The 13,358-nt window shown below is 27.1% G+C and overlaps 1 protein-coding gene across 1 annotated transcript; it reads left to right on the top strand.

The window, feature by feature from the left end:
• The first annotated feature begins 5,178 nt into the window (after window positions 1–5,178).
• Window positions 5,179–12,460, top strand: LOC135121997 (uncharacterized). The gene is made up of 27 exons (XM_064046248.1): window positions 5,179–5,247; window positions 5,308–5,406; window positions 5,786–5,876; window positions 6,014–6,080; window positions 6,156–6,250; window positions 6,305–6,433; window positions 6,487–6,525; window positions 6,844–6,911; window positions 6,965–7,130; window positions 7,297–7,365; window positions 7,432–7,590; window positions 7,739–7,823; window positions 8,098–8,145; window positions 8,195–8,258; window positions 9,482–9,531; window positions 9,626–9,683; window positions 9,736–9,841; window positions 9,902–9,961; window positions 10,035–10,124; window positions 10,177–10,226; window positions 10,395–10,454; window positions 11,067–11,124; window positions 11,468–11,575; window positions 11,628–11,715; window positions 11,763–11,825; window positions 11,937–12,092; window positions 12,397–12,460. The coding sequence occupies exons 6-27, from the start codon at window positions 6,406–6,408 to the stop codon at window positions 12,458–12,460; spliced, it is 1,737 nt and encodes a 578-aa protein (XP_063902318.1). The 5' UTR covers window positions 5,179–5,247; window positions 5,308–5,406; window positions 5,786–5,876; window positions 6,014–6,080; window positions 6,156–6,250; window positions 6,305–6,405.
• The last annotated feature ends 898 nt before the right edge of the window (window positions 12,461–13,358 follow it).

Here is a 13,358-nt window from a genome sequence, read left to right as displayed (position 1 = left end):
AGTTGATGGACGCTGGCTGCGGTAGTATTATCCAAATTTGTGCAATATGTTTTTCTTATAAAAATTAAAAGTGACCTCTTCCACAGTAGATAATAAACTTTTAGAAAGTGAATTAGTTGATAAGGTATTCGAGTATATTTAAATATTTTATGACTGAAAAAAACTCTTACAGTTGGTGGAATCTCAAGAAATCCCTATTTCTTTGACCTTTACAGACCACACTCCCAACTTACAGTAATATTTTAGTTTTTTTTTTTAATAGTATAAATTCTATTATTATTTTTAGGGTGGACTTTGAAAAGAAGTCTCCAGAAAAAGCCGTTACTCTCCACTTCGAGGACCTTCTACCAAAATCTCGAGCACAGATGAAAGGCTACGAGTGTGACCAGTGCGAAAAAGTTTATTTTTTAATTTATATATAAATATATTTTACTGTTTGAAAGTTTTACAAGGCGTGCGGCCTTCGTGGGGATTGCAGGCATGATTTCCAGCAACGTTTGAATAAAGTTTCGCGTCACCGTTTTTTATACTCTCCAGCGAAAACGCCTCCAAAATTTTGGGATCTTACGTTTCCTTCAGAATAAATTACCTTCGTCCCTTCCAAATATTCTAATTTGTGCGATATAAACTGAAACGTTTTATGAATTTTGTTAATAGAAATACTTGTTATTTTGAATTTTTAATTAAAAAATTAATTTAGATATAATTTATATATTAAAAATTATATAAATTCTATAGAAAGTTCAATGCAAGTTATCTAAATATGATATTTTTTTAACGGGAAAAAGAGAAATCTTTGGCGATAGTACTGTTAACTTTATTACTAGTTTTCTATGCCGGCATAAATTATTGGAGTGTAGATAAAGAGGGTTTTACTAATACATTGGTTCGTTTTGTATAATAAACATATACTAATAAATTAATATAAAAGTTATATTGAGTAGAGAATGAAGTATTAATCGCGTATTTTTTTAAGGAAATTATTTACTACCTACAACTTTTTTAGGCTCTTATATAAGAATATATCACAGAAGTTTATCATAACAGGATCTAATAAAACTTTAGATTTGATAATAGTTAACTTTCTTGTTGCTCCCGTGTGAGAGTAGAAAAAACCACTTTAAGGTCTTTTCTGCAAATTTATTAAATTTAAATTCCCCATGTTTTTAAAATATTTTATAGTAAATTAATGCTACACCATAAGTTATATATATTTTTTAAATTTAATAGTATTGCATTCTGCTCTCATCTAAATTTCCAAATTGGTTATACAAATGATTTTTGCTTTCAGCTTTTTTTTTTTACGTTAGTGCATCTATACATTCAAAAAAATTGTCTGGAAGTTAAGTAAAGTGTTACTGTATATACAAGTGAAATATAACATGAACACTTGCAACGCTTGGCGAGGGGCGAGGAGATTTTTATTAACCCGTTTATGACCTGAATTTTTTTAAATGTATTGCCAATAAATTAACCTCCAGTAATAAGTTAAGATAAACGATTAGCCAATAATTATTTAGCAAAAAAGTAAACGCCAATTCGATTAGTTATGAACCTCTTAATTGGTGTACAGGAAGGCGAGAAGGCGTAGATGTGAAAGAAACCTTGACAAGAAGTACTTTATCGGGCGTTTATGCGAGATAATATAATAAAAGGGTATTAAGTTTACTCTTTTCTATTAAAAATTTAATAATCCAAGCTCTATAGTTATATTGTGTGAACCATGTGAAGTGTAAATTAGATTTTACCCTCTACAAAAGGATAATACAAAAAAATTATTTTTTGCTTAATTAGCCTACGATGAGCGTGTCTTGTAAGCTAAGACGAAGGCAATAGTACTTGAACCTTACCGGATTACTCACCAACCGCTTTGTATTTATTTTGTTTTAGATATTTATTTGTTTGTATTCTCAGTTGGGGTTATTTAGGGAGTGAGGTTTTTGTGTTTCAAATAATTTTGTTTCTAGATTTGACTTTAATTACACAATGCTTGGACAGGCCCCCTCCCTATTAATAACTAATTTTAATCAAGCGATCTTATAAGTTAAAAAGGTTTTCAACCTTGGCATTAATACTAGTAACACAAGTGACTAATAACTAGTATAGTTAAAAATAATATGACAAAAAATAAAATTGTATATTTCTTATAGTATCCCGAGTTTGCTAATAGTTTTAGTCTCGGCAAAAGATAGCGACCCAAAAAGAATTCACAATAACTAGCATTAACTCAAAGCTAGTTTTTAATTTAGAAATTGAGTTAAAACACAATTTATATATTTATAAGTAAGTACAATATTGTAAATGCATTTGAGGAGTAGAAAATTACTTTACCCTTTACGAATACCATTTTTTTTTTAACGGGTTACAAGTATACCCCTCTGAAAATTTCCGCCGGTTCATTTTTTTACAATACTTTTTCTAATTCTCTTTACTTAAAAATACTTGGGCTTTGTTTAAAGTTTTTTTTACCAACTAAGTTTTATGTGTTTTCCTCTTATTTTTACTTATTTTTTCTTAGCACTTCCTTCTTCAACTTTGCTCAAAGTCATCAATATAACTTCACTTTTAGACTTTTGGATTCCCCGTTTTAACGATACTAGCCTAGTATAATTCGAATTGCATTTTATTAAATGACTCTTTTTAAAATCAAGTTAAAAATAGAGAGCTGCAAATTTATATAAGTATAATAGCCGAAAAATTTTGCTGGATCCCTCTAAATACCGTTGTTATTGTAAAGATAAGTACTCTTAATAATTGTAGTAATAAGAGAGATACTTTGCTTTGTACTCAGTCTTGCTCAGCGACAATTATGCCTTTTTTTTACTTTCAACAACTTAATTTAGCGAGTTTTGAAAGGAAAACTAAAAATTTAAAATAAGCCTTCGAAGTATGCTTTTATGTTAGAGTTATCCACTCGTTTGTATTATAAATGTCAATTCCTAGTATACTCTATTACCTAGCCATACTTTTGTCATACTCCTTTTGCATTATTTTTAAAAATGTCTTACTTTACCGAGTATTATACGATCATAAATATAATAATAATAGTGATAAAGCATTTTCTCGTAACAAAAACAATTTTTGAATTCGCTTTCCGATAAACCTTTTGCTGTAGTCTTCATTGGAGATATTTTTGATAAAACCATCCTCCACCACGTGTACAATTAAGGTTTTTTCTGCTGGAGTAGTAGGACGTATCTTAATCCAGTTTTTTGGGGTTGTTTTGTGGTTACCATAAGTAGGGTATTTAAGAGTTAACTTTTCCTAGTTGTTGCTCTCTTAAACATTAGTAGCATTACCTTTTGAGAAACTATTCACTATATGAAGGATAAAAAAAATCAGATAACGGATTTCTCAGAAGTTTTGCGTAAAATTGTAAGTGGCTTGATTTTTATTGCGAAAGAGGGGTTTTTTAGACGACGAAAAATTATTACCCCTTTTTGTAATGCGAAGAAGCAATTTTAAAGAATTTTGAATATACTTGAGAGTATTTAATATATTAAAGCTACATGAATTATTTTAGGTTGTCTAAAGCTTTTCCTTTTGTTTTGATTAGCTTTCGCGATTCAGGTTTTTTCAGAGGGATGCCTGGGCCAAGAGCCACTCTTTTCATTTTAGTTTTTTATTAAAAAAAAATGACTTACATAAATAATAAAAATTGAAAAATGGAACACTTTTTCAACTATTATAGGAGTTCACGACACTAAAGTTTTAGTTTTTTTAAAGAAGTTGCCTTTTAAAGGCCAATCGTATAATGTGGTTATAAATGTTACTGGGAAACTGAGATTTGTAAAAGTAAAGCTGTAGAACTACTGAGCAAGAGTAATGCCTATCGCAACTTAGTTGCAGTACGAATTTTGGTTTTTATGAAATTTTTATATAAAATCAGATAACTATTTTTTAAGTAGCACCTTTAACTATTTCAGTTATAATAAGTTTCTAAACGTTGCTTTTTATCATTAGTTTGAGTGTGTATGGAAGACGACGATTTTTGTTTATTTCTAACTTTTACTTTGAAATGAGCAATCAAGGCTAGAACTTTCTCATTAAACAGGGAAGCATGAGCTTATCGCAGTTTTTTACCAAAAGGGCTTTATAAAGATCTTATATAATCTTTCTATCGTGTATTTAAGGTATGTGACACTTTTCAAGCCGCTAGTATGTTTAAGTTTTTAGAAAAAAAAATTATTTAATTTTTTATTTATAGTTGAGTTAAATTAAGCGATAGCTAAACACATCTTTTCATATATTAAAGGATTTCACCGACTTTTAATCATTAGCAACGTATACACCGAGCAATTCATATAAAGTACACGCATGGTCGAGCAAGGCCGCACAAGCAGGCCTAAATTATTTGTTATAATAACTGATTAAATAATAAATGTTTGCACTTAAAAAATTTTTATTTTTATTTTAATAACTTACACTTTGTAAATTAATCTAAAGTCACACAATATTGCGGTTGCATATGTAGTAAAAGTTTTTATATTTATTTAGAGTAAAATATAAATCGAAGAAGTTTGTAAAAGTTATTTGTTACTGGCTCTGTGGATGATAATTCAATTAAAAAAATTCCTTCTCCCATAGCGCTAACGCTAGTGTCTCCCGCTTTGTCTACCAACGCTGTGGTTTTGTTAACCAAAAATATCACACAAGTTTTCAATTGCTATTAGTTGAGCGTTATCTACCATAGTGTTTTATATTTTTATCATATTAATCTTAAAACTATAGTAGTGGAAAGTGCTACGCTAGAATTAAACGTAAGTAGTTGCTATTGACATCACTTCTATGTTATGAAATCGAAGAGGTAATTACGCCGTAACATTAGCTTTAAATTTTGTTAATTTGGTTGTACAACTGTTATCGCAAAGTCAATGCGAACATTTTAAGTTATATAATAGAAATCACACGAAGTGTCTAAAGTGCGGACTTAGTGAATATGAACACAGTGTTTGTAATATTAGTATTAAAACTGTAGTAAATAAATTTAACTTTTACTATCTTTAGGCCCCTTTTTCATTAAAAGCGAATTATTTTTCGATCGATGTAATAATTGTGGGCGGCAAGAAATTGATCATATTCCTTGTTCTCGGTTGCTTAGAATTGCATTACTTTTTATCTATTTATCAAACTTCTACTCATATTGAGTAAAATTGAAGTTATACTGAAGCACAGAATAGCGTTGTTGTTGAGAAGACCTGTACTATTTGTGGTTTAAGCGAAGAGGATCACACTAACTTGTGTGATGTATCTTTAATAATTCAAGTGCCTAAACTTTAACTACATCTTAAGCGTAACTTTTTATAGAAATTTAAAGCTTCTGAAGAAAACCCTGACATTTGTACAAAGTGTGGCTTGATAGCAACTTATCACAACGTTTGCGAATTTTATACTTGCGCTCCTCTGGTTTTCTCTCTTTTAAGTTATTATGTATTTTAACTTAATAACTACTTCAACTTGACGTAATATTAAATTTTTGATAACTTTTTTTATAATTCACTTTAATATTAATATAATTTGTCATACAATTTTAAAGTAATATTTTAAATTATTCGTAGTTAACTTGTACAACTCTAAAGTAGTACAACCATTTTAATATTAAAAATAATTACTAAGTAAATTTATATTTTTAAAAATTTAATTAATAAAAAAAGTATTTTTTTAATTAAATAACTTTAATTAGAATTCTTGAAGTAATTATAAAAGTTATTAACTTTTAAAAATCTTAATTAAAAAAAAGCAAACAAATATAGAAAATAGCCAATACTCATCTTTACTATCTTAGCCTTCCACTTTTAACTCACGTGACTCCGCGGCCTTCTGTGATAACTGCGGCCAATTACCGCAAAAGCACTTCCTTTGTAGCTTTTTTATTGGTAGATTATATTTTTATTGTATAGTAACTATTATTATTCCTCTTTTTTAGTGCTTTATTTTTTGTTTATAATATTTTTGTAAAGCAAAATTTTAATTATTATTATTATTATTAATACTATAAACATTACAATATCAGCTGCTGATGGAGGAGAGTACTGCAATATTTGTGGGCATCCTCAAGGAGCTCATCGAGTTTGTTCACGGTTTGACTATTATTATTATTATTATTATTATTATTATTATTATTATTATTAATTATTATTATTATTATTAAATAGCTTCTGTCCCGGAGAAAAAGGTTCCTGCAAATTTTGCGGTCTATCCGCGGAATATCACACGTGGGACACCTTTTTAAAGACGAACCTTGTGCATCGTACATATGTATATTTCCTATCGGTACTTTTTGCTACTTTTCACCGTCTTGCAGTTCCATACGCCCATGCGTCTCCGTTCCCCGTAAGGACCAATTGCCATGCGTGTTTTTTTGTAGACGGAAAAAACGCCTTTAGTGCCGTCGCTGATGCCCTCATGGCCGCCTCTTTTGAGATCCTTATTGGTTATTTTATTCACCTATGAATGGCCCTTTTTTTATCGACGTCGAACTAAAAGCTGATTGGATGCTTTCTCCGGAAATTTATTTACGTAGAGGTAAAATAAAGATATTATTATTACTTATAATAACTACAATAATTATAATTGTAATAATGATGTAATAATAATAATCGATATAATAGTAATTATAAAATAATAATTAGTACTTAAAAAAGGGTAGTATTATTATTACCACTTAAACCGCTACTAAAAGAAATTTTCTAACCCCTTATTTGTACCAAATAAGTTTTAATCGACTCCTTGCTGTTTTAGTTTCGAATGGTAAACAATATTAATGTCTACGTAATAATAATTTTAATAATAGTATATACTTACTAATATTGATATTTTCGTTGTTATTAATACTATTATGAGGCCCCAACGCCTCAGTCCATGACCGTTTGGATAATATTCTTCAAGAACGGGCGCACGCTGGAGTTCGTGTACTGTTTATATAAGTTTGTTATATTTATGTCTTTGTTCATACTTTTATTAGATTTATATTCTCGCATGGAACGAAACTAAATTCGGTTTATTTTTAAAGGCTACTTATTCATCTTTTGATTGGTTAAATTTTTCGCAAGCTTTCAAGTTTTCTAATGAACACGCTAAACTTACGCTTGAAAATTTGCATGAAAATATAAAAGTGATAGCCCATCCTGGTGTTTTTCTTTTCTTTATTTTATATTATATATTATATATATTTATATATAATATCAAAAAAGTTAGTAACTTTTATTAAAAGTTATTATTATTAATCTTTTATAATTATATATGACGACTTTTATCGAAGTTAGTATTACTGAAAAACTATTTTACTCATGTTAGCTGCTGTGCCTTTTGAATGGTCGCACCACGATAAACTGATTTGCATTGATCGCACCGTTGCATTTATTGGTGCGTTGATTCCTATTTATGATTATAGTTTGATTGTTATTGCTTATCATTATCGCGATGGCAAAGGCGGCCTGGATCTCGCCTTTGGGCGATATGACACGTGCAAGCATCCGCTTGTGGACGATTGCCACCTGAAACTGGTGTGGCCCGGAAAGGACTACTATAACCCCACTATCAAAGAAATTTGTAGGATTTTTATGAAACCGCGTGCTTACCACAAATCACGTGCTATATAACTTTCTTATTATTTTTGTTTTGCGGTCTTAATTGATTGGTTATATGATTATATATGCTAACTTTTGATTTGTTGGCTTTGCAAATTTTATTTGATTGGTTACGCGTTCGTTTTTATTGACCACTGGCATGTTTCAAGGTAAAGTGGATAAACCTTTTGAAGATTTATTAGAGCGAACCACGCAGCCTCGCATGCCCTGGCACGACGTTTATTGTTCTCTGTGGTAGTTTATTAATATTATAATTACTATAGAATTTTTATTATCAACTTTCTTTATCGAAACATATAATATCGTATATTATTTTCTTATAATATTTAACTTTTTCTACTTTTTTTGTATTTTTATATTTTTTTCAATATGTATAATGATATAGTACATACGTTTTATTATTATAAACATATAATACTACGTTTATATTTATGGAATATTTATATGATTTTATTATATTTTTACCAGAAAAGTTTGTGTATATATTTTTTTTATAATTATTTTTTAGGGGCTCTGAAATTGCTACTGACTTTTTTCTTCACTTTGCGCAGCGCTGGTTACTATTTAATATTTACTGAATATTATTATATTTATATAATAAAAAGGAACCATCATGCACGCGAGCTTCATATAGACGAGTATTATCCTGTACTTTGTCCTGACGGACTGGTCGCTATTATTATTTTTATTCTATCTACTAATACTAAATATTGATATTTAAAAAGTAAATTTATAGATATTTATAAAAAAAGTTATTATTTATGTGTTTTATTTTATATATTAAATATAAAATGCTTAACTTTTACAATTTTTTTTAAAATTAAACATTTGTTTATTTTAATTTTTAACTTTATATACATATTTATATTTATTTCTGTAGTTTTTATAAATATTTTATATTGTTTTCATATTTACTTCTATATATTTTTATTTATATATACTTTTGTACAATCTTTTATATATATATTTTATATATTTATTCTTTTATAATATTTTAATTTGTGTATATATTGCAAAAATATTTACTTTTTATTACTACTATTATACTATAATTTTTTAACTTTTTGTATGTATTTATTATATTTATATATATTTTTTAATATAATAAATATATATTAAAATACTTTTTACTTTAATAAGAAAAATTTTGGTTTTCTATAAAAATTTTTTTTTAACTATTCTCTATAGAAAGTTCACATTTATAATTTTTTTAATTGAATTTTTTTTTAAGTTTTTATAATAAATAAAAAACTTTTTGTATATATTTTTTATAATAAAAAAATTTTAGATTTTATTTTTGTTTATTAATAACTTTTTGCTTAAAAAGTTTATAAAAAACTACTAATGCAAGTGATTTATAATTATTGTATTTAGTAAATTCAAAAGATTTTATATATATTTTTTCAAATTTATAGAAATAAGTAAAATAAGTCATAGTTATATATGATAGTAATAATAAACTGAAAAAACAAATATAAGAAGTACTAATAATAAAGTGAATATAATATTATTTATTAATATTTTGATATATTATTAATAATAATTATTATTATACAACAAAAATTATAATTTAATAATATTTATAAATAAATGAAAAACATAATAAAATAGAAATATATATATAAATTATAATAGTATTAACATAAAAATAATAAATATTTATTATATTATAAATAATTATAACAGTAATTAATATATAAATAAAATATATAATAATAATACTAATACCAAAGTATTTAGTAAACATTTATTATATTGTAATATTTATATTATAATTTGTAAACATAATTTGTATATAAATAAAAAATATTTATATAAAAATTTAAAATAATAATGAATGGGATATGATAATTATTAATATTATAATATTTTCTAATAATATATTTATTTAGGGCTCTATAAACTCTGTATTAACTGAAAACCAGCTCTCCTTATCTTCATTGTGCGCTCTTATTATTATTATTATCATTTATTATTCATATTATTATTATTAAGCGACAACTTATATTTACTTACTAATAACTATTATCTTTTAGGCCCATTAAGAAGTTTATACAAACTCTTTCACACAAACCTTTAAACTGCGAAGCTCAAGTTATTATTATCATATATTCTTACTGCATATTATCCTTAGTATAATAAAAAGTTTCTACGCTCCATAAGTTCCTGGTCTGGCGGACAAAGCACGGAGTGTTCTATATTAACGGCGATGCTGCGGACTATAGAGGATGCTGAGCATTATATATATATAGGCTAGAAGAAAAATAATCATCAGTAATAATAATCAATATTAAAAAAAAGTAATATTTTAGAAAATCAATACTTTATTTCTTCTACGCTGAAGTCTAGAAGTTCCGATGAACCCAGGAACTGTATTATTATTATTATTCCTATTCTATTCCTGTTCTATTCCTATTCCTATTCTTATTCTTAATACACTTATAGTTATTGCCGGAGCCATATGCGCTCGAGTCCGACGCGCTATTAAAGAAAATAAACTCTTTCAAGTTTTTATAACTCTTCCTATTTCTCCTGGTAGAAAAGTTTTTTTCATTCATTATCTAATTATAAAACTTGACCAACGAAGAGGGAAACTTCCGTGATGATGCTATTTTGCGCTACATAATGCTACTTCAGGTTGATTGGTTGAATATTTATTCCTTCTTTCATTGGTGTTTTTTTTTCGGTTTCATTATGTATTCATTTCTTATTGGTTTATTTTATACGTATATAATTATGAATTGGTCTATTATTATTATTTTTTTATCTCATTTGCTTCAGTATAAGCCTTTATAATATTTTTAGTATGAAACAATTTATCTTTCGAAAACTTCTTTATTCCAAACCTTGAAAAGAGAATTTCCGGTAACTTTTGAAATTTTTATTCATGTTTTGGAATTTATTTTATTTGATTTTTTTTGTAACTATTTAGCTCTATTGGTACAAATATGTACTATAAGTTAATTATTCCTCGTCAGTTATTCAACCAGTAAAAAAATATAAAATAACTTGCATTAAAGAAATCGCTATGAAAGTTAATAACCAATCATATAAAGAATAAAACTTACACCTTTTCTATAATAAAAGCTTTTTTATTTCTGATCCCTTTAAAAATTAATTATTTTTTTAAAAAATATTTTTTTACTCGATAGTAATATTAACACATTTCTAAAATATTAATAAATAATTTTATAACCTGAGTTTTTCATATAGTTTTTAATTTTTTCTGACCAATCAAAATTGTAATAGTTCTTCTCCAATAGTAGTTGATTCTTTATATTTTGAGCCAATGAAATAAAGAAAAATTTATTTAGCAATGTCGGTTAATAAAAATTGGAATAATATCACTGCTAAAGAAATGATAATAAATTTTTTAGTTATAGTTATTATAAAGTTTTGGTCAATGACAATTAAATTAATATATACATTTTACTTCTACTGATAACTATTTTTCTTTCTTTTTATTGGTACACGCAGAGCATTGACCTTCAGCAATATATAAAGTTATTTTCTTTAAGAACGTGGGGGCTATTAGGTAAATATTAATAATAAAGGCGATAATAATGTTAATATTAAGTATATAATATAATAGTATAGAAAACTTTGTGTTCAGTAAAATTTGTAGTAACCATACAAAGATTTACACCAACAAGATTTAAGAATTCAATCCGATCCTATGATTATTTTTCTTGACACCACCATTAACGGAATGGTTATTATTAAAATGTTTTTTTCCGCATTAAAATCGGCTATGCATAAACAATCACGTGGAAATTTTTTAAGTATTACAACCAAACATTTATGTTATGTATTATAGTTATTACTTTTTTATAATAACTTTTAAAGAGCTCTCATTTTACTATTGATATACTTAAAAGGGAAAAAAATTGTTACCGAAATGATCTACGTGCACTCCAAACTGCTGATCGTCGACGATAAGGTAACCATTATTGGCTCGCCAAACATCAACGACCGTTCGCTATTGGGTTATTATTACTATTATTATTAATTATTGTTGTTATAATTCATATTTGTTAGGAGACGGCGATTCAGAGGTCGCTATAATTATAAGAGATCAGGATTATGTTACTTCCAAGATGAGCGGAGTTCAGTATTCTGCTGGAAGGTATATTTTTATATTAAATAATAATAAAATGAAAAACTAATATGCAGATTCTCCCACACGCTCCGCTGTAAATTGTGGGCTGAACATTTGGGACTGTCTTCTTTTGAAGGGCACTTTTATTTTATTTTTCTTTAAAAAAATTTTTTTTTTATTAAATATTTATTTATTTTTTTTGTAAAGAACTTTTTTTAACTATATATTTGTTTATTTATTCACGGCAGCGTTAAGGATCCGCTTGCAAAGGAAACACTTTTCCTGCTCACCAGCACCGCCGCTAATAATACGCTCATTTACGAAAGTTTATTTCCGGACGTAAACTCCAATAATATTCTCACAATGCACGACTTGCTCGCAAAAATGGCCTCATTAGGAAGAAAGTAATTCTATTGGTTGATTATTGCAGTTCCACTTATCAGAATTGAGCATTCTTATTAATCAGCCACTTCGCACAAAGAGAGTCATATTTGTGTATTTAAGCGGCCAATCAGGCCTCGAATATACGTTAGTTGTTAGAGTCAGAGACCAATCAATATTTATGATTAAGCTTTATTTACTAATCGGAGAACGTCATTAATGTGCATAGAGAAATAATAAAAAGGCAATCGGCTGTATAAATAAATATTGCTTCTTTTCATTTCTATAATAATTTTTTTTAACGGCTTCCTTTTTTTTTAACGGTAGTTATAAGTCTTATATATGCGAGTGTAATTGCACGAACGAGGCTCTTTCCTTATTAAAAAAATAAAGGTTTACTTATTATTACTATTATTTTTAATTCTATCATTATGAATTTTATTAGGGACATCTCGTTTGGTACCCTTATTTATTTATAAGCAAATTTCTGGACACTGCGCTGGTGCAGTTGATTTTTAATAATATCAGTTTGTATAGAAAAGTTTTGTTTTAATATACCAATTAATAAACATTAGACCCCTTTTTTCTTTACTATTAATATTGATTATATGAAAAATATCAAAAAATTTATTAGCGGAGCTTTAATAAAAAAGTAATTTTTGTATAAATATAATTTGAAATGATATAGAAAAAGAAACTATTGGCGCTAGAATAATTAATTAAGCGGCCTCCTAAAGAGCACGTATTATTTGCCATGACGCGTGGTCTTTCGCTACAAAACGTAACACTAACACACCAATTATAGTTAAGCTTCAGAAATCCTACAATAAATTTAATGAACATTAAGAAAAAGTTTATTACAATAATATAAATATATAGTAATAAAAAGACTCTATAATAACTTTTATACAACATACAAATTATAAATTATACAGTAAGTCATAGTCTTCGTAACAGATAATTGATAGCGTCGTTAGTAAGATAAAATAATTTTTTTATTGTATATATAAAAAAAGTAGATAACACTCTCCATTTAGTAGCTTAAGCTATAACTCAAATACGACCCGTGCTCTACACGTGCTTCTACCCCTGTTTTCAAAGTCACGTGTTTTCTGTCTACGATTTGGTTTAGCTTCTTTACTTTTTTCTTTGAAGGTAGTAACGCCCTTTCAACGGGGCTATAAATTATTTATTAATTTTATTAATCTGTTATATGGTTAACTATACTAGACCCTATTATATTACTGCTGCTTCTTTTTGATATGTAGACTATAAATTTGTGGGGATAA

Source organism: Zophobas morio, unplaced genomic scaffold (genome assembly GCF_036711695.1).
Source record: "Zophobas morio isolate AGI-343-1 ecotype UQ-CSIRO unplaced genomic scaffold, CSIRO_AGI_Zmor_V1 ptg000830l, whole genome shotgun sequence".
In the NCBI taxonomy this organism is placed as follows: Eukaryota; Metazoa; Arthropoda; class Insecta; order Coleoptera; family Tenebrionidae; genus Zophobas; species Zophobas morio.
This window is presented reverse-complemented; position numbering and strand designations above follow the sequence as displayed.

What these genes read in the sequence shown, in the direction of transcription:
- LOC135121997 (XM_064046248.1), top strand. Translation starts at nt 6,406, where the DNA reads ATGGCCGCCTCTTTTGAGATCCTTATTG. An exon ending in GGGCGCACGCTGGAGTTCGT is followed by an intron (nt 6,912 to 6,964) that starts GTACTGTTTATA and finishes TACTTTTATTAG; the next exon opens with ATTTATATTCTCGCATGGAA. An exon ending in GTTCAGTATTCTGCTGGAAG is followed by an intron (nt 11,716 to 11,762) that starts GTATATTTTTAT and finishes ACTAATATGCAG; the next exon opens with ATTCTCCCACACGCTCCGCT.